The sequence below is a fragment of the Pristiophorus japonicus genome, unplaced genomic scaffold (assembly GCF_044704955.1).
Source record: "Pristiophorus japonicus isolate sPriJap1 unplaced genomic scaffold, sPriJap1.hap1 HAP1_SCAFFOLD_964, whole genome shotgun sequence".
Lineage (NCBI taxonomy): Eukaryota > Metazoa > Chordata > Chondrichthyes > Pristiophoridae > Pristiophorus > Pristiophorus japonicus.
In genome coordinates, this window is record NW_027254893.1 from 50,235 (window position 1) to 71,546 (window position 21,312).

Consider the following 21,312-nt stretch of genomic DNA (forward strand, 5'->3'; position numbering starts at 1 on the left):
ACTCTCTCTACCTGTGTGTGTGTCTCTGTCTAACTCTCTACCTGTGTGTGTATCTCTGTCTAACTCTCTCTACCTGTGTGTGTGTCTCTGTCTAACTCTCTCTACCTGTGTGTGTGTCTCTGTCTAACTCTCTCTACCTGTGTGTGTGTCTCTGTCTAACTCTCTCTACCTGTGTGTGTGTCTCTGTCTAACTCTCTCTACCTGTGTGTGTGTCTCTGTCTAACTCTACCTGTGTGTGTGTCTCTGTCTAACTCTCTCTACCTGTGTGTGTGTCTCTGTCTAACTCTCTACCTGTGTGTGTGTCTCTGTCTAACTCTCTCTACCTGTGTGTGTGTCTCTGTCTAACTCTCTACCTGTGTGTGTGTCTCTGTCTAACTCTCTCTACCTGTGTGTGTGTGTCTCTGTCTAACTCTCTCTACCTGTGTGTGTGTCTCTGTCTAACTCTCTACCTGTGTGTGTGTCTCTCTGTCTAACTCTCTCTCTCTACCTGTGTGTGTGTCTCTCTGTCTAACTCTCTACCTGTGTGTGTGTCTCTGTCTAACTCTCTACCTGTGTGTGTGTCTCTGTCTAACTATCTACCTGTGTGTGTGTCTCTGTCTAACTATCGACCTGTGTGTGTGTGTCTCTGTCTAACACTCTGCCTGTGTGTGTGTCTCTCTGTCTAACTCTCTACCTGTGTGTGTGTCTCTGTCTAACACTCTGCCTGTGTGTGTGTCTCTCTGTCTAACACTCTACCTGTGTGTGTGTCTCTCTGTCTAACTCTCTCTACCTGTGTGTGTGTGTCTCTCTGTCTAACTCTCTGCCTGTGTGTGTGTCTCTGTCTAACTCTCTCTACCTGTGTGTGTCTCTCTGTCTAACTCTCTCTCTCTACCTGTGTGTGTCTCTCTGTCTAACTCTCTACCTGTGTGTGTGTGTCTCTGTCTAACTCTCTCTACCTGTGTGTGTCTCTGTCTAACTCTCTACCTGTGTGTCTCTCTCTATCTAACTATCTCTGCCTGTGTGTGTGTGTGTGTGTTTCTGTCTAACTATCTCTGCCTGTGTGTGTGTCTCTGTCTAACTATCTCTCTACCTGTGTGTGTGTCTCTCTGTCTAACTCTCTACCTGTGTGTGTGTGTGTGTCTCTGTCTAACTATCTCTCTGCCTGTGTGTGTGTCTCTGTCTAACTCTCTACCTGTGTGTGTGTGTCTCTGTCTAACTCTCTGCCTGTTTGTGTCTCTGTCGAACTATCTCTCTGCCTGTGTGTGTGTGTCTCTGTCTAACTCTCTCTGTGCCTGTGTGTGTGTCTCTCTGTCTAACTATCTCTGCCTGTGTGTGTGTGTCTCTGTCTATCTAACTATCTCTCTCCTGTGTGTGTGTGTGTCTCTGTCTATCTAACTATCTCTCTGCCTGTGTGTGTCTGTCTATCTTAACTCACTCTGCCTGTCTCTCTCTCTCTCTCTCTCTCTCTCTCTCTCTCTCTCTCTCTCTCTCTCTCGCTCGCTCGCTCCCCGTCTCTCGCTCTGCCTGTATGTGCATGTGCGTCTCTCTGTCTAACTCTCTTTCTGTTGTTTGTGTGTGCGTGACTCACAAGGACATAAGGAATAAGAGCAGGAGTAGGACATACGGCCCCTCGAGCCTGCTCCGCCATTCAATAAAATCTTGGCTGATGTGATCATGGACTCAGGTCCACTTCCCCGTCCGCTCCCCATAACCCCTTAATCCCTTATCGGTTAAGAAACTGTCTATCTCTGTCTTCAATATATTCAATGACCCAGCCTCCACAGCTCTCTGGGGCAGAGAATTCCACAGATTTACAACCCTCAGAGAAGAAATTCCTCCTCATCTCAGTTTTAAATGCGCGGCCCCTTATTCTAAGACCATGCCCCCTAGTTCTAGTCTCCCCCATCAGTGGGAACATCCTCTCTGCATCCACCTTGTCGAGCCCCCTCATAATCTGATACGTTTCGATAAGATCACCTCTCATTCTTCTGAATTCCAATGAGTAGAGGCCCAACCTCCTCAACCTTTCCTCATAAGTCAACCCCCTCATCTCCGGAATCAACCGAGTGAACCTTCTCTGAACTGCCTCCAAAGCAAGTATATCCTTCCTTAAATACGGAGACCAAAACTGCACGCAGTACTCCAGGTGTGGCCTCACCAATACCCTGTATAACTGGAGCAAGACTTCCCTGCTTTTATACTCCATCCCCTTTGCAATAAAGGCCAAGATACCATTCCCCTCCCCCTTCCCCCCCCTCGCTCTCACTGTGCGCCTCTCCTTTCTCTCTCAATATCCTGCTTTCTCTCCTTCCTTCCTTCCTTCCCCAGGGTCACTTCATTCCGGGGGCGTACCGATTCGATGCCCTGATCACCACCTTTGAGATGATCCTGTCGGACTGCCCGGAGCTGCGGGAGATTGAGTGGCGTTGTGTTATCATTGACGAGGCTCACCGGCTCAAGAACAGGAACTGCAAGCTGCTGGAGGGACTGAAGCTCATGGATCTGGTACGGGTCACAGATCTCTCTTTCCCCACCCCCCCTCCCTCCCTCCTCCCCCACCGCCACCTTGTCTGGCGTGCACTCTGTGATTAACTGATGGTTTCTGTTTGTACTTCCCCCCCCCCCCCCCCCCAGGAGCACAAGGTGCTGCTGACAGGGACACCCCTGCAGAACACGGTGGAGGAGCTCTTCAGCCTGTTGAACTTCCTGGAGCCCTCGCAGTTCCCCCTGGAGTCTGCCTTCCTGCAGGAGTTTGGGGACCTCAAGACCGAGGAGCAGGTAGGTCGGGCTGGGCTCCGCGGGTCACGGGGGGGGGGGTCAGCTCGCGTCTCGATCCCGCGCCGCGTTCTCCGCTCCCGTTCCCCCCCGTCCCCCTCTGTCTCACTCCACCTTTCTCTGCTTCCCCCCACCCCCAGGTTCAGAAGCTGCAGGCCCTGCTGAAGCCAATGATGTTGCGCCGTTTGAAGGAGGACGTGGAGAAGAACCTGGCCCCCAAGGAGGAGACCATCATCGAGGTGGAGCTCACCAACATCCAGAAGAAGTATTACCGGGCCATCCTGGAGCGTAACTTCACCTTCCTGGCCAAGGGGGCCGGCCAGGCCAATGTCCCCAACCTTCTCAACACCATGATGGAGCTCCGCAAGTGCTGCAATCACCCCTACCTCATCAATGGTGGGTGGTGGGTGCCGAAAGTGGGCTCGGAGTAACCGAGTGTGCCAGAGGGCGATCGGGGGGTTTATATATAGAATAACAGATACCCGGGAGTGAGTTACAGACTGGAATCTAATCGAGGGGTTCGGGGGGTTTATATATAGAATAACAGATACCCGGGAGTGAGTTACAGGCTGGAATCTAATCGAGGGGTTCGGGGGGTTTATATATAGAATAACAGATACCCGGGAGTGAGTTACAGGCTGGAATCTAATCGAGGGGTTCGGGGGGTTTATATATCGAAGAACAGATACCCGGGAGTGAGTTACAGGCTGGAATCTAATCGAGGGGTTCGGGGGGTTTATATATAGAATAACAGATACCCGGGAATGAGTTACAGGCTGGAGTCTAATCGAGAGGTTCGGGGGGTTTATATATAGAATAACAGATACCCGGGAGTGAGTTTCAGACTGGAATCTAATCGAGGGGTTCAGGGGGTTTATATATAGAATAACAGATACCCGGGAGTGAGTTTCAGACTGGAATCTAATCGAGGGGTTCAGGGGGTTTATATATAGAATAACAGATACCCGGGAGTGAGTTTCAGACTGGAATCTAATCGAGGGGTTCAGGGGGTTTATATATAGAATAACAGATACCCGGGAGTGAGTTACAGGCTGGAATCTAATCGAGGGGTTCAGGGGGTTTATATATAGAATAACAGATACCCGGGAGTGAGTTTCAGACTGGAATCTAATCGAGGGGTTCGGGGATTTATATATAGAATAACAGATACCCGGGAGTGAGTTACAGGCTGGAATCTAATCGAGGGGTTCGGGGGGTTTATATATAGAATAACAGATACCCGGGAATGAGTTACAGGCTGGAATCTAATCGAGGGGTTCGGGGGGTTTATATATCGAAGAACAGATACCCGGGAGTGAGTTACAGGCTGGAATCTAATCGAGGGGTTCGGGGGGTTTATATATAGAATAACAGATACCCGGGAGTGAGTTACAGGCTGGAATCTAATCGAGGGGTTCAGGGGGTTTATATATAGAATAACAGATACCCGGGAGTGAGTTACAGGCTGGAATCTAATCGAGGGGTTCAGGGGGTTTATATATAGAATAACAGATACCCGGGAGTGAGTTTCAGACTGGAATCTAATCGAGGGGTTCGGGGATTTATATATAGAATAACAGATACCCGGGAGTGAGTTACAGGCTGGAATCTAATCGAGGGGTTTGGGGGGTTTATATATAGAATAACAGATACCCGGGAGTGAGTTACAGGCTGGAATCTAATCGAGGGGTTCAGGGGGTTTATATATAGAATAACAGATACCCGGGAGTGAGTTTCAGACTGGAATCTAATCGAGGGGTTCGGGGATTTATATATAGAATAACAGATACCCGGGAGTGAGTTACAGGCTGGAATCTAATCGAGGGGTTCGGGGGGTTTATATATAGAATAACAGATACCCAGGAGTGAGTTACAGGCTGGAATCTAATCGAGGGGTTCGGGGGGTTTATATATCGAAGAACAGATACCCGGGAGTGAGTTACAGGCTGGAATCTAATCGAGGGGTTCGGGGGGTTTATATATAGAATAACAGATACCCGGGAGTGAGTTACAGGCTGGAATCTAATCGAGGGGTTCGGGGGGTTTATATATAGAATAACAGATACCCGGGAGTGAGTTTCAGACTGGAATCTAATCGAGGGGTTCGGGGATTTATATATAGAATAACAGATACCCGGGAGTGAGTTACAGGCTGGAATCTAATCGAGGGGTTCGGGGGGTTTATATATAGAATAACAGATACCCGGGAATGAGTTACAGGCTGGAATCTAATCGAGGGGTTCGGGGGGTTTATATATCGAAGAACAGATACCCGGGAGTGAGTTACAGGCTGGAATCTAATCGAGGGGTTTGGGGGGTTTATATATAGAATAACAGATACCCGGGAGTGAGTTACAGGCTGGAATCTAATCGAGGGGTTCGGGGGGTTTATATATAGAATAACAGATACCCGGGAGTGAGTTACAGGCTGGAATCTAATCGAGGGGTTCGGGGGTTTATATATAGAATAACAGATACCCGGGAGTGAGTTACAGGCTGGAATCTAATCGAGGGGTTCGGGGGGTTTATATATAGAATAACAGATACCCGGGAGTGAGTTACAGGCTGGAATCTAATCGAGGGGTTCGGGGGGTTTATATATAGAATAACAGATACCCGGGAGTGAGTTACAGGCTGGAATCTAATCGAGGGGTTCGGGGGGTTTATATATAGAATAACAGATACCCGGGAGTGAGTTACAGGCTGGAATTGGGGCACTGAGGTTTGCACACAGCCCTGAGTTGTGACGAGTATCGGGATGGGCGTTGCCTGTTCCGTCCGTTCCCTTTAACCGTTTTGAACTTTGGCCCGCAGGCGCCGAGGAGAAGATCCTGGGGGAGTTCCGTGAGATCCATGATCCCATCGCGCTGGATTTCCACCTGCAGGCCATGATCCAGTCGGCCGGCAAACTGGTCCTCATCGACAAGCTCCTGCCCAAACTCAAGTCTGGCGGCCACAAGGTGCTGGTCTTCTCCCAGATGGTTCGGTGTCTGGATATACTGGAGGATTACCTCATCCAGAAGAGGTAAGCAACACCCCCCGGCCTCAGGGTGGGGGTGGATGAGGGAGGGGTTGGTGTGTGTGTGTGTGGGGGCTGGTCAGTGCGCGTGTTAGGTCTCTGGGGTGCAGTGTTTCACCTCTCCCTCTTCTCCTTACCCGTTCTTCACTTGATGAGCCCCGACAGGGTGTGTCGCTTGGCTATTCGATTCTTGTGCGGGTGGCATCATAACAACAGCAACTCATGTCAGCCGTGGCTCCGTGGGTAGCACCCTCGCCTCGAGTCAGAAGGTTGTGGGTTCAAGTCCCACTCCAGGGACTTGAGCCCGTAAATCTCAGTTGACACTCCAGTGCAGCGCTGAGGGAGCGCTGCGCTGTTGGAGGGGCAGTACTGGGGGCGTGCTGCACTGTCGGAATCGGGAGGGGTGTAGCGGCTGGAAGAGGTTTCAGAGATGGGGAGGGGTGTAGGGTCATGGCGGGACTTGTAAACGGGGATGAGAATTTTGAAATCAAGGCGTTGCTTCACCGGGAGCCAATGTAGGTCAGTGAGCACAGGGGGTGATGGGTGAGTGGGACTGGGTGTGAGTTAGGACACGGGGCAGTGAGCACAGGGGGTGATGGGTGAGTGGGACTGGGTGTGAGTTAGGACACGGGGGCAGTGAGCACAGGGGGTGATGGGTGAGTGGGACTGGGTGTGAGTTAGGACACGGGCAGTGAGCACAGGGGGTGATGGGTGAGTGGGACTGGGTGTGAGTTAGGACACGGGGGCAGTGAGCACAGGGGGTGATGGGTGAGCGGGACTGGGTGTGAGTTAGGACACAGGGGCAGTGAGCACAGGGGGTGATGGGTGAGTGGGACTGGGTGTGAGTTAGGACACGGGGCAGTGAGCACAGGGGGTGATGGGTGAGTGGGACTGGGTGTGAGTTAGGACACGGGGGCAGTGAGCACAGGGGGTGATGGGTGAGCGGGACTGGGTGTGAGTTAGGACACAGGGCAGTGAGCACAGGGGGTGATGGGTGAGTGGGACTGGGTGTGAGTTAGGACACGGGGCAGCGAGCACAGGGGGTGATGGGTGAGTGGGACTGGGTGTGAGTTAGGACACGGGGCAGTGAGCACAGGGGGTGATGGGTGAGTGGGACTGGGTGTGAGTTAGGACACGGGGCAGTGAGCACAGGGGGTGATGGGTGAGTGGGACTCGGTGCGAGTTAGGACACTGGGCAGTGAGCACAGGGGGTGATGGGTGAGCAGGACTGGGTGCGAGTTAGGACACGGGGCAGTGAGCACAGGGGGTGATGGGTGAGCGGGACTGGGTGCGAGTTAGGACACGGGTCAGTGAGCACAGTGGGTGATGGGTGAGTGGGACTGGGTGTGAGTTAGGACACGGGGCAGTGAGCACAGGGGGTGATGGGTGAGTGGGACTGGGTGCGAGTTAGGACACGGGTCAGTGAGCACAGGGGGTGATGGGTGAGCGGGACTGGGTGCGAGTTAGGACACGGGGGCAGCGAGCACAGGGGGTGATGGGTGAGTGGGACTGGGTGCGAGTTAGGACACGGGGCAGTGAGCACAGGGGGTGATGGGTGAGTGGGACTGGGTGCGAGTTAGGACATGGGTCAGTGAGCACAGTGGGTGATGGGTGAGTGTGACTTGGTGTGAGTTAGGACACGGGGCAGTGAGCACAGGGGGTGATGGGTGAGCGGGACTGGGTGCGAGTTAGGACATGGGTCAGTGAGCACAGTGGGTGATGGGTGAGTGGGACTGGGTGTGAGTTAGGACACGGGGCAGTGAGCACAGGGGGTGATGGGTGAGTGGGACTGGGTGTGAGTTAGGACACTGGGCAGTGAGCACAGGGGGTGATGGGTGAGTGGGACAGGGTGTGAGTTAGGACACGGGGGCAGTGAGCACAGGGGGTGATGGGTGAGTGGGACTCGGTGCGAGTTAGGACACGGGGCAGTGAGCACAGGGGGTGATGGGTGAGCGGGACTCTGTGCGAGTTAGGACACTGGGCAGTGAGCACAGGAGGTGATGGGTGAGCGGGACTCGGTGCGAGTTAGGACACGGGGCAGCCGAGTTTTGGATCATCTCTAGTTTACGTCGGGTAGAATGTGGGAGGCCGGCCAGGAGTGCGTTGGAATAGTCAAGTCTGGGGGTAACAAAGGCACGGATGAGGGCTTCAGCAGCGGATGAGCTGAGGCAGCGGGGGTGAAGACGGCCGATGTTATGATGGTGGTCTCGGTGCGGATGCAGGGCCGGAAGCTGAACTCTGGGTCTGTGACCCTCCGTCGCCCCCGGCTCTGCCCTCTGACCCTCTGTGCCCTTGTTGTCCCCCCAGGTACCTGTACGAGCGGATCGACGGGCGAGTGCGAGGGAACCTGAGGCAGGCGGCCATCGACCGCTTCAGTAAGCCGGAGTCCGACCGCTTTGTCTTCTTGCTGTGCACGCGGGCAGGAGGCCTGGGCATCAACCTGACGGCCGCCGACACCTGTATCATCTTTGACTCAGACTGGAACCCACAGAACGACCTCCAGGTATGGCTGGGAGAGAGGGCGAGACCGAGGGGGGGGATTGTCCTGGGAAGGGGGAACTGAGGGGGAGTGGGTTTCCCTCTCTCCATCTGCGCCCCCCCTCTCACTCGCTGTCAGCGCCCCCCCCCCCCTCTCGCTCGCTGTCAGCGCCCCCCCCCCCCCTCTCGCTCGCTGTCAGCGCCCCCCCCCCCCCCTCTCGCTCGCTGTCAGCGCCTCTGCTCCCGCCCCCCGCCCCCTTTGCTCTCTCGCTCTCTGTCTGTGCCCCCCCTCGCGCTCAGTGTCTCTCTCTCTTTCCTCCCCCCCCGTGTGTCTCTGTGTGTGTCTCTGTGTGTGTCTCTGTGTGTGTCTCTGTGTGTGTCTCTGTGTGTGTCTCTGTGTGTGTCTCTGTGTGTGTCTCTGTGTGTGTCTCTGTGTGTGTCTCTGTGTGTGTCTCTGTGTGTGTCTCTGTGTGTGTCTCTGTGTGTGTCTCTGTGTGTGTCTCTGTGTGTGTCTCTGTGTGTGTCTCTGTGTGTGTCTCTGTGTGTGTCTCTGTGTGTGTGTCTGTGTGTGTGTCTGTGTGTGTGTCTGTGTCTGTGTGTGTGTCTGTGTCTGTGTGTGTCTGTGTCTGTGTGTGTGTGTGTCTGTGTGTGTGTGTGTCTGTGTGTGTGTGTGTCTGTGTGTGTCTGTGTCTGTGTGTGTGTGTGTCTGTGTGTGTGTGTGTGTGTCTGTGTGTGTGTGTGTGTGTCTGTGTGTGTGTGTGTCTGTGTGTGTGTGTGTCTGTGTGTGTCTGTGTCTGTGTGTGTGTGTGTCTGTGTGTGTCTGTGTGTGTCTGTGTGTGTGTGTGTGTGTCTGTGCGTGTGTGTCTGCCGCTCTCACCCAGCATTCCCTGTGTTTCAGGCTCAGGCCCGCTGCCACCGAATCGGGCAGAGCAAGGCAGTGAAGGTGTATCGTCTGATCACGCGCAACTCGTACGAGCGGGAGATGTTTGACAAGGCCAGCCTGAAGCTGGGGCTCGACAAGGCCGTGCTGCAGTCCATGAGCGGGCGTGAGAACAGTGTCAACGGGGTAAGTGCCCAGTGACCGACCTCCGTTGATCGGCTCCCCGGGGCCCCGTGACCGACATCGATTGGTCCCCAGGGCCCCATTGACTGACGCATTGCTTTTCCTCCCAACTTTGTATCGTCGGCAAACTTGGCAACGTTACACTCGGTCCCTTCATCCAGGTCATTAATATAGATTGTAAATAGTTGGGGTCCCAGCACTGATCCCTGTGGCACCCCACTAGTTACTGTTTGCCAACCCGAGAATGAACCATTTATCCCGAGTCTCTGTTTTCTGTTCGTTAGCCAATCCTCTCTCCATGCTAATATATTGCCCCCAACCCCGTGAACTTTTATCTTGTGCAGTAACTTTTATGTGGCACCTTGTCAAATGCCTTCTGGAAATCCAAATACACCACATCCACTGGTTCCCCTTTATCCATCCTGTTCGTTACATCCTCAAAGAACTCCAGCAAATTTGTCAAACACGATTTCCCCTTCATAAATCCATGCTGACTCTGCTTGATTGAATTATGCTTTTCTAAATGTCCTGCTACTGCTTCTTTAATAATAGACTCCAGCATTTTCCCACCCACAGATGTTAGGCTAACTGGTCTATAGTTTCCTGCTTTCTGACTGACTCCTGTTTTGAATAGGGGCGTTACATTTGCGGTTTTCCAATCTTCTGGGACCTCCCCAGAATCCAGGGAATTTTGGTAGATTACAACCAATGCATTATCTCTGCAGCCACTTCTCTTAAGACATAAAAACTGACTGCAAAAGCTTCTATAGATGTGTGAAGAGAAAAAGATTAGTGAAGACCAACGTAGGTCCCTTGCAGTCAGAATCAGGTGAATTTATAATGGGGAACAAAGAAATGGCAGACCAATTGAACCAATACTTTGGTTCCGTCTTCACTAAGGAAGACACAAATAACCTCCCGAAAATACTCGGGCATCGAGGGTCCAGCGACAAGGGGGAACTGAGGGAAATCCTTATTCGTCAGGAAATGGTGTTGGGGAAATTGAAGGGACTGAAGGCCGATAAATCCCCAGGGCCTGATAGTCTGCATCCCAGAGTACTTAAGAAAGTGGCCCTAGAAATAGTGGATGCATAGGTGGTAATTTTTCAACATTCTGTAGACTCTGGTTCAGTTCCTATGGATTGGAGGGTAGCGAATGTAACCCCACTTTTTAAAAAAGGAGGAAGAGAGAAAACGGGTAATTATAGACCGGTTAGCCTGACATCGGTGGTGGGGAAAATGTTGGAATCAATTATGAAAGATGTAATAGCACGTTTGGAAAGCAGTGACAGGATCGGTCCAAGTCAGCATGGATTTATGAAAGGGAAATCATGCTTGACAAATCTTCCAGAATTTTTTGAGGATGTAACTAGTAGAGTGGACAAGGGAGAACCGGTGGATGTGGTGTATTTGGACTTTCAAAAGGCTTTTGACAAGGTCCCACACAAGAGATTGGTATGCAAAATTAAAGCACATGGTATTGAGGGTAATATATTGATGTGGATAGAGAACTGGTTGGCAGACAGGAAGCAGAGAGTGGGAATAAATGGGTCCTTTTCAGAATGGCAGGCAGTGACTAGTGGGGTACCGCAAGGTTCAGTGCTGGGACCCCAGCTATTTACAATATACATTAATGATTTAGACGAAGGAATTGAATGTAATATCTCCAAGTTTGCAGATGACACTAAGCTGGGTGGCAGTGTGAGCTGTGAGGAGGATGCTAAGAGGCTGCAGGCTGACTTGGACAGGTTAGGTGAGTGGGCAAATGCATGGCAGATGCAGTATATTGTAGGTAAATGTGAGGTTATCCATTTTGGTGGCAAAAACAGGAAGGCAGAATATTATCTGAATGGTGACAGATTAGTAAAAGGGGAGGTGCAACGAGACCTGGGTGTCATGGTACATCAGTCATTGAAAGTTGGCATGCAGGTACAGCAGGCGGTGAAGAAGGCAAATGGCATGTTGGCCTTCATAGCGAGAGGATTTGAGTATAGGAGCAGGGAGGTCTTACTGCAGTTGTACAGGGCCTTGGTGAGATCACACCTTGAATATTGTGTACAGTTTTGGTCTCCTGATCTGAGGAAGGACATTCTTGCTATTGAGGGAGTGCAGCGAAGGTTCACCAGACTGATTCCCGGGATGGCAGGACTGACATGTGAAGAAAGACTGGATCGACTAGGCTTATATTCACTGGAATTTAGAAGGATGAGAGGGGATCTCATAGAAACAGATAAAATTCTGACGGGATTGGACAGGTTAGATGCAGGAAGAATGTTCCCGATGTTGGGGAAGTCCAGAACCAGGGGACACAGTCTAAGGATAAGGGGTAAGCCATTTAGGACCGAGATGAGGAGAAACTTCTTCACTCAGAGAATTGTGAACCTGTGGAATTCGCCACCACAGAAAGTTGTTGAGGCCAGTTTGTTGAATATATTCACAAGGGAGTTAGATATGGCCCTTACTGCTAAAGGGATCAAGGGGTATGGAGAGAAAGCAGGAATGGGGTTCTGAAGTTGCATGTTCAGCCATGATAATGATGGTGGTGCAGGCTCGAAGGGCTGAATGGCCTGCTCCTGCACCTATTTTCGATGTATCTAACACCCTCGGAAGCAGGCCATCTGGTCCAGGGGACTTGTCTGCCTTTAGTCCCATTATTTTATTGCGTACTACTTCATTAGTGATTGTATTAACTTCCTCCCTACCTATAACCTCTTGTTTATCCACTATTGGGATATTTTTAGTGTTTTCTATCATGAAGACTGAAACAAAATATTTGTTCAAAGTCTCTTCCTTTTCCCTGTTCTCCATTATTAATTCCCCAGCCTCATCCTCCAGGGGACCAACATTTACTTTAGTTTGGTCAAAACCTCCCTCTGATCAAGTTTTCTGTGTTTCTTGCACGAGGACACCCAGATCTCTCTCAATGCCAACATTGAGAAGTTTTTCACCATTTAAAAAATATTCTGTTTTTCTATTTTTCCTCCCAAAGTGACTAACCTCACATTTCCCCCCCATTAAACTCCATCTGCCACCTGACTGCCCGCTCACTCAGTCTATCGATACCCCTTTGCAGACGCTCTGTGTTCTCCTCTCAGCTTACTGTCCCACCGAGCTTGGTACCGTCAGCAAACCTGGCTACATTACGCTCGGTCCCTTCATCTAGGTCATTAACATTAACATGACTTGGAGTTCAGCCTCTGAATGTGCGCAGACGCAGGTGTCGTCCGCGTACTGTAGCTCGACGAGAAGTTTCTTCTGAGGGTTGTCAATCTGTGGGAATTCGCTGCCTCGGAGAGCTGTGGAAGCCAGGACATTGGATAAATTTCAGACAGGAATAGACAGTTTCTTAAACGATAAGAGGTTATGGGGTGCGGGCGGGGAAGTGGAGCTGAGCCCATGATCAGATCAGCCATGATCGTATTGAATGGCGGAGCAGGCTCGAGGGGCCCGTATGGCCGCCTCCTGCTCCTATTTCTTATGTTCTTATGACAAGAGGTTGGGGTTGATCTTGGACCTGGCCCGGAGACGGCGCAGGTTGAACAGCTTCCCACTGGTTCTGGAGTTTAGTTCCACTCCAGCGGGGAGCTTGTTGACTGTGAGGTGGAGCCATGGCTGTGAGGAAGATTGAGAAGAGGGTTGGGGGGGGGGCGATGACACAGCCCCGTTTGACCCCGGTCCGGATGTGGATTGGGTCTGTGGTGGATCCATTGGTAAGGATCACGGCCTGCATGTCGTCGTGGAAGGGGCGGGGGATGGCGATGAACTTTCGGGGGTAGCCGAAACGGAGGAGGCCGCTCCATAGGTTGACGGCGTCAGAGGCCTTTGTAAGGTCGAAGAAGGTACAAGGGCTGGTGCTGTTCCCTGTATTTTTCCTGCAGCTGCCGTGCTGTAAAAATCATGTCCGCAGGGGACGAAATCCGCACCGTGACTCCGGGAGGAGCTCCTCCGCCACAGGGAGAGGAGGACTCGAGCGCCGCCTTTCCCCAGCGGCTGATAACGGGGGAGAGTCCTCTGTAGTTGCCGCATTCGGCCTTTTTTAAAAGGTGGTCGCGAGTACTGCACCTCTGAGATGATCTCCTTCCAGATGACACCCTCGAAGTGGAGGGAGTGCATCCGGGAGGGCGCTGAGCACCTCGAGTCTCGTCGCCGAGAGCGTGCAGAAAGCAAGCGCAGGCAGCGGAAGGAGCGTGCGGCAAACCGGTCCCACCCTCCCCTTCCCTCAACCACTGTCTGTCCCACCTGTGACAGGGACTGTGGTTCTCGTATTGGGCTGTTCAGCCAACTAAGGACTCATGTTTAGAGTGGAGGCAAGTCTTCCTCGATTCCGAGGGACTGCCTGTGATGATGATAACCTCTCCACCTCCCCCTATCTCACAGTAACAACTGCAGGGCAGAGATCTGGAGGGTGTCTGAATCGTGGACCCATGAGTGAGCAGGTGAGACGGAGAGCCCTTCACCCCTTCTCTCCGGGGGACTGATATCTGACTCGAGCCGAGCGACCCTGGTTCCTCACTGACCATCTCGCCTGTACAGTAGACATCTCAAATCGCTGGAGAAATACCACCAACGATGTCTCCGCAAGATCCTGCAAATCCCCCGGGAGGACAGACGCACCAACGTTAGCGTCCTCGACCAGGCCCAACATCCCCAGCATCGAAGCACTGACCACACACTCGACCAGCTCCGCTGGGCAGGGCCACATTGTCCGCATGCCCCCCAGACACGAGACTCCCAAAGCAAGCGCTCTACTCGGAACTCCTTCACGGCAAGCGAGCCCCAGGTGGGCAGAGGAAACGTTACAAGGGACCACCCTCAAAGCCTCCCTGATAAAGTGCAACATCCCCACCGACACCTGGGAGTCCCTGGGCCCAAAGACCAGTCCGCCCTAAGTGGAGGAAGTGCATCCGGGAGGGCGCTGAGCACCTCGAGTCTCGTCGCCGAGAGCGTGCAGAAAGCAAGCGCAGGCAGCGGAAGGAGCGTGCGGCAAACCAGTCCCACCCTCCCCTTCCCTCAACCACTGTCTGTCCCACCTGTGACAGGGACTGTGGCTCTCGTATTGGACTGTTCAGCCACCTGAGAACTCGCCTTTAGAGTGCAAACAAGTCTTCCTCGACTCCGAGGGACTGTGTATAATGATGATGATGGGAGTGAGGGCCGGGGAGGGGGCAGAAGGAGGATTGCGCCCATGTTTTGGTAGTGCTCAGGTATTCCGCCCCCACATCCCCCTCAACGACAAAAGTAAAAGCCCATGGGATCCAGGGCAAAGTGACAAGTTGGATCCAAAATTGGCTCAATCGAGGCCGGAAGCAAAGGCTAATGGTCGATGGGTGTTTTTGTGACTGGAAGGCTGTATCCAGTGGGGTTCCGCGGGGCTCCGTACTAGGTCCCTTGCTTTTTGTGATGTACATCAATGATCTAGACTTGAATGCAGGGGGTGTGATTAACAAGTTTCCAGATGACACTAAAATGGGCCGTGTGGTTGTTGATGAAGAAAGCTGCGGACTGCAGGAAGATATCGATCGACTGGTCAGGTGGGCAGAGCAGTGGCAAATGGAGTTTAATCCGGAGAAGTGTGAGGTAATGCATTTGGGGAGGGCTAACAAGGCAAGGGAATACACATTAAATGGTCTTTGGATATATTCAAAAGGGAGTTAGATGTGGCCCTTATGGCTAAAGGGATCAAGGGGTATGGAGAGAAAGCAGAAAAGGGGTACTGAGGGAATGATCAGCCATGATCATATTGAATGGTGGTGCAGGCTCGAAGGGCCGAATGGCCTACTCCTGCACCTATTTTCTATGTTTCTTAATGGTCGGTCACTGAGAAATGTAGAGGAACAGAGGGACCTGGGAGTGGAGGTCCACAGATCTCTGAAGGTAGCAGGCCAGGTGGATAAGGTGGTTAAGAAGGCATACGGAATACTTGCCTTTATTAGCCGAGGCATGGAATACAAGAGCAGGAGAGGTTATGCTTGAACTGTATAAAACACTGGTTAGGCCACAGCTGGAGTACTGCGTGCACAGTTCTGGTCACCACATTACAGGAAGGATGTGATTGCACTGGAGAGGGTACAGAGGAGATTTACCAGGATGTTGCACTGGAGAGGGTACAGAGGAGATTTACCAGGATGTTGCACTGGAGAGGGTACAGAGGAGATTTACCAGGATGTTGCACTGGAGAGGGTACAGAGGAGATTTACCAGGATGTTGCACTGGAGAGGGTGCAGAGGAGATTTACCAGGATGTTGCCGGGACTGGAGAGGGTGCAGAGGAGATTTACCAGGATGTTGCCGGGACTGGAGAATTTTAGCGATGAGGAAAGATTGGATAGGCTGGGGTCTGTTTTCCTTGGAACAGAGGAGGCTGAGGGGAGACCTGATTGAGGTGTATAAAATGATGAGGGGCCTGGATAGAGTGGATAGGACGGACCTGTTTCCCTGGGCAGAGGGTTCAACAACCAGGGGGCAGAGATTGAAAGTAATTGGGGGGGGGGGGAGGTTTCGAGGGGATTTGAGGGGAAATGTCTTCACCCAGAGGGTGGTGGGGGTCTGGGGGGGAACTCACGGCCTGAAAGGGGGGTAGAGGCAGAAACCCTCACCACATTTGGACGTGCTCCTGAAGTGCCGTAACCCGCAGGGCTCCGGACCCAGAGCGGGAAAGTGGGATTAGGCCGGGTAGCTCTTGGTCGGCCGGCGCGGACACGATGGGCCGAATGGCCTCCTTCCCTGCTGTGAATTTCTGTGATCTCTCTCTCTCTCTCTCTCTCTCTCTCACAACCGCTGCTCCCATCCCTGCAGATCCAGCAGTTCTCCAAGAAGGAGATCGAGGACTTGCTGCGCAAGGGGGCGTATGGTGCCATCATGGACGAGGAGGACGAGGGCTCCAAGTTCTGCGAGGAGGACATCGATCAGATCCTCTCGCGGAGAACCACCACCATCACCATCGAGACGGAGGGAAAGGGCTCCACTTTCGCCAAGGTAGGGGGAGGGCGTTTACACTGACTCTGATAGTGTGTACACCGCAGTCTGTAGACCCTATTACACTGTGTACTGATGGTGTGTACACCGCAGTCTGTAGACCCTATTACACTGTGTACTGATGGTGTGTACACTGCAGTCTGTAGACCCTATTACACTGTGTACTGATGGTGTGTACACTGCAGTCTATAGACCCTATTACACTGTGTACTGATGGTGTGTACACCGCAGTCTGTAGACCCTATTACACTGTGTACTGATGGTGTGTACACTGCAGTCTGTAGACCCTATTACACTGTGTACTGATGGTGTGTACACTGCAGTCTGTAGACCCTATTACACTGTGTACTGATGGTGTGTACACTGCAGTCTATAGACCCTATTACACTGTGTACTGATGGTGTGTACACTGTAGTCTATAGACCCTATTACACTGACTCTGATAGTGTGTACACTGCAGTCTGTAGACCCAATTACACTGTGTACTGATAGTACTGCAGTCTATAGACCCTATTACACTGACTCTGATAGTGTGTACACTGCAGTCTATAGACCCAATTACACTGTACTGATGGCGTGTACACTGCAGTCTATAGACCCTATTACACTGACTCTGATAGTGTGTACACTGCAGTCTGTAGACCCAATTACACTGTGTACTGATGGTGTGTACACTGCAGTCTATAGACTCTATTACACTGTGTACTGATAGTGTGTATACTGCAGTCTATAGACCCTATTACACTGTTCTGAGCGGCGAGAGATTGTAGAGGGACATGATCGGGGCCCGGGAGAGGCGGGAGTTCGGGACCCAGGGGGCAGCACGGGCCCAGCCCACACACTGTGCGATATGTGGACGCACTGGGTCCGTGCAGCAGAGCTGGTCTCCAGTCGTCCTGGTTAACCCTCGCCCCTGGACCAAGGCCTCACTCTGTCAAGCCCCGTGTGGTGGGCTGGTGTACAACGGTCACCCCACGTTAAAACAATCCACCCACAGGCATCGCCCACCCTTCAACATGTAGTTCGGGATCCGGAATATTAGCTCCTTCATTGAAACACCTGTGAACTCATCCTTTTTTGGTATGGAAGCAAGTGATCCTCACTTCGAGGGACTGTCTATGATGATGCTGACTGTTTCAGTTGATGTGATGCTATTCTAACACTCTCTTTCACCTCCCCCCCTCCCTCCTCCCTCTCCCACAACCCGACCTCCCTCTGTTCCAGGCTAGTTTTGTGGCAACAGGCAATAGGACAGATATTTCCCTGGATGATCCCAACTTCTGGCAGAAGTGGGCAAAAAAAGCCGATATCGACCTGGACATGGTGAATCGGAGGGTGAGTGTAGCTTTCTGGGTTACTCTTGGCTTTCTGGACCCCTCCGACCCTTCCAGTCGAGTGAACTGCCCCTCCTGTGGATGAGGAGGTTCACCTGAGCTGTCCCTGTGGTACCTGTAGGTGAGGGGCATTCGGCCCGTGCTGCCCCCGTAACCCACTCTCTGCCCCACCCCTGGGTGAGGGGCATTCGGCCCGTGCTGCCCCCGTAACCCACTCTCTGCCCCATCCCTGGGTGAGGGGGTTACGGCCCGTGCTTCCCCCGATACCTGCTCTCTGCCCCACCCCTGGGTGAGGGGCATTCGGCCCGTGCTGCCCCCGTAACCCACTCTCTGCCCCATCCCTGGGTGAGGGGGTTATGGCCCGTGCTTCCCCCAATACCCGCTCTCTGCCCCACCCCTGGGTGAGGGGGTTATGGCCCGTGCTGCCCCCGATACCTGCTCTCTGCCCACCCCTGGGTGAGGGGGTTACGGCCCGTGCTGCTCCCGTAACCTGCTCTCTGCCCCACCCCTGGGTGAGGGGCATTTGGCCCGTGCTGCCCCAATACCCGCTCTCTGCCCCACCCCTGGGTGAGGGGGTTACGGCCCGTGCTGCCCCCAATACCCGCTCTCTGCCCCACCCCTGGGGGTGGGGGGGGTTATGGCCCGTGCTGCCCCGATACCCGCTCCGTAGCCCCGTGTCATGTCCCGTTGTTTGATGCTCTCCGACATACATAAGAATTCGGAGCAGGAGTCGGCCATTCGGCCCCTCGAGCCTGCTCCGCCATTCAATGAGATCTTGGCTGATCTGATCCTGCCCGCTCCCCATAACCCATGACTCCCTGAGGATGGGGGGGGGGGGGGGGGGGGGGGGTGGGTGTAATACGGAGTGCGCTGCCTCTGGTACCCGCTCCCTGGGCCATGCCTCGCCCTCTGTTGGATCCTCTCCGATCTTGTGTTCCTCCTGTTTCCCCGGCAGAACAACCTGGTGATCGACACCCCACGGGTCCGTAAGCAAACGCGGCCATTCAACACGACCAAGGACGATGACGTGGAGTTCTCCGAGATGGACAGCGAGAACGATGAGCGGCCCAGGTCCCGGAGGTCCCATGACCGTCGTCACGGCTACGGGCGCACCGAGTGCTTCAGGGTGGAGAAGAACCTTCTGGTCTACGGGTGGGAATGTGGAGTTGTATTCAGCGAGCGAGAGAACAGCGCAGCGAATGTCTGTGTGCGAGCGTGTGTTTGTGTGAGGGAGCGCCTGGGGTGCTGAGGGAGCGCCGCACTGTCGGAGGGGCAGTACTGAGGGAGCCCCGCACTGTCGGAGGGGCGGTACTGAGGGAACGCCGCGCTGTCGGAGGGGCAGTACTGAGGGAGCGCCGCACTGTCGGAGGGGCGGTGCTGAGGGAGTGCCGCGCTGTCGGAGGGGCAGTACTGAGGGAGCACCGCACTGTCGGAGGGGCAGTACTGAGGGAGTACCGCGCTGTCGGGTGCCCTCTTTACAATGAGCCGTTAAACCGGGTGGACGCAATAGATCGTACAGGACACGATTTGATAAAGAGGGATGGAGTTCTCCCTGGTGTCCTGGGACCAATATTTTATCCCGCAACCAACATCCTACAGCACAACTCTGCTCGTTGTTACATTGCTGTTTGTGGAAGCTTGCTGTGTGAAAACTGGCAACAGTGATGACCCTTCAAAAGTGCCTGTGAAGCACTGAGGGCCATCCCAGGAGGGTGAAAGGCAGTGGGAAATGGGAGTTCTTGCCTTCATTTGAGGAGCAAACAGATGCCAGGCCCGCCAAAGGGCCTGCTGGTGGAAGGGTGGGGAGGATGGGGGTGTGTGGTACGGCAGGGCCATGACGCCGGTTTATCGCTCTCTCCTGCAGCTGGGGCCGGTGGAAGGACATCCTGGCCCATGGGCGCTTCAAACGCAGGATGGCGGAGAGGGACGTGGAGGTCATCTGTCGCACCATCCTCGTCTACTGCCTGCTGCACTACCGGGGCGACGAGAAGATCAAGGGCTTCATCTGGGACCTGATTACCCCCACCGTCAACGGGCAGACCAAGGAACTGCAGAACCATTCGGGTATGGAGGGGGTGTACTGCGGTTATCTCGCGGTGGAGGAGGTCCTGTTCCCGGGGGTGTGGTCAGGGCGGGAGGTCCTGTTCCCGGGGGTGTGGTCAGGGCGGGAGGTCCTGTTCCCGGGGGTGTGGTCAGGGCGGGAGGTCCTGTTCCCGGGGGTGTGGTCGGGGCAGGAGGTCCTGTTCCCGGGGGTGTGGTCAGGGCGGGAGGTCCTGTTCCCGGGGGTGCGGTCAGGGCGGGAGGTCCTGTTCCCGGGGGTGCGGTCAGGGCGGGAGGTCCTGTTCCCGGGGGTGTGGTCAGGGCGGGAGGTCCTGTTCCCGGGGGTGTGGTCAGGGCGGGAGGTCCTGTTCCCGGGGGTGTGGTCAGGGCGGGAGGTCCTGTTCCCGGGGGTGTGGTCAGGGCGGGAGGTCCTGTTCCCGGGGGTGCGATCAGGGCGGGAGGTCCTGTTCCCGGGGGTGTGGTCAGGGCGGGAGGTCCTGTTCCCGGGGGTGTGCCCACATGCGGTCAGGGCGGGAGGTCCTGTTCCCGGGGGTGTGGTCAGGGCGGGAGGTCCTGTTCCCGGGGGTGTGCCCACATGCGGTCAGGGCGGGAGGTCCTGTTCCCGGGGGTGTGGTCGGGGCGGGAGGTCCTGTTCCCGGGGGTGCGGTCAGGGCGGGAGGTCCTGTTCCCGGGGGTGTGGTCAGGGCGGGAGGTCCTGTTCCCGGGGGAGTGCCCACGTGCGGTCGGGGCGGGAGGTCCTGTTCCCGGGGGTGTGGTCAGGGCGGGAGGTCCTGTTCCCGGGGGAGTGCCCACGTGCGGTCGGGGCGGGAGGTCCTGTTCCCGGGGGTGTGGTCGGGGCGGGAGGTCCTGTACCCGGGGTGTGCCAGTGATGAGATGCCATGCTAATACCGATGCAGCTCAGGCTGTGCGTGAGTTAAACTCACCTTCTCGACACGGTGTGTGGAGAACTGAGGCAAAACACCATCGATACAGGAATGGGACCCGGGGTGAGGGCCTTCAGTGAAGCGGAGAGGCTGGGATTGTTCTCCTTAGAGCAGGTTAAGGGGAGATTTTACTCGGCCTGAGTGAGGCGAAGGTGGGTGGGGGTGTTGAGGGGGATGCTCAGGGAAGCAGGGAACGCCGGGCTGAGGTGAGGGGGGTGGGACACGCTGGGCTGCTGCCAACAGACTGCCGAGAGTCGGGCTGGACTGTGGTCGAGGGACTGACCCGACCTCTCTGTCCCTCAGGGCTGTCAGCCCCCGTGCCCAGGGGCCGCAAGGGCAAGAAGATCAAGAACCAGAGCAGCTCCTTCGACGTGCAGAAGGCCGACTGGATCCGCAAGTGTAACCCGGACATCCTGCTCCAGGATGATAGCTACAAGAAGCACCTCAAGCACCACTGTAACAAGTAAGTCTGGGGGCTGGGTGAAGGGCACAGTGTGACACTCGCTCCGGACCACATCCCACATCCCACAACACCGACTGAAGGCAGCTGTGTCCTGTGTCCCGTGTCCCGTGTCCCAACCCGCACCCATCACACCCTGTGCTCGCTGACCGACATTGGCTCCTGTGTTCAAATCCCTCCTGGCCTCCTCCGGCCCTCCCGGCCCCTCGCACCTCCTCCGACCCTCCCGACCCCTCGTGCCTCCTC

At 54.4% G+C, this 21,312-nt stretch overlaps 1 protein-coding gene and 1 non-coding gene across 2 annotated transcripts in view; both read left to right on the plus strand.

The window, feature by feature from the left end:
• Positions 1-21,312, plus strand: part of LOC139258409 (chromodomain-helicase-DNA-binding protein 7-like) — a 73,122-nt gene that overhangs the window by 10,453 nt on the left and 41,357 nt on the right. Inside the window, 11 exon segments of the mRNA XM_070874762.1 lie at positions 2,308-2,484; positions 2,614-2,757; positions 2,895-3,150; positions 5,569-5,779; positions 8,081-8,276; positions 9,150-9,317; positions 16,109-16,288; positions 17,513-17,623; positions 18,578-18,774; positions 19,487-19,686; positions 20,910-21,069. Coding sequence (XP_070730863.1) covers positions 2,308-2,484; positions 2,614-2,757; positions 2,895-3,150; positions 5,569-5,779; positions 8,081-8,276; positions 9,150-9,317; positions 16,109-16,288; positions 17,513-17,623; positions 18,578-18,774; positions 19,487-19,686; positions 20,910-21,069 — 2,000 coding nt within the window.
• LOC139258414 (small nucleolar RNA U6-53/MBII-28) lies at positions 20,544-20,639 on the plus strand. The gene has a single exon (XR_011592372.1). It is a non-coding gene; the product is annotated as a small nucleolar RNA U6-53/MBII-28 (small nucleolar RNA).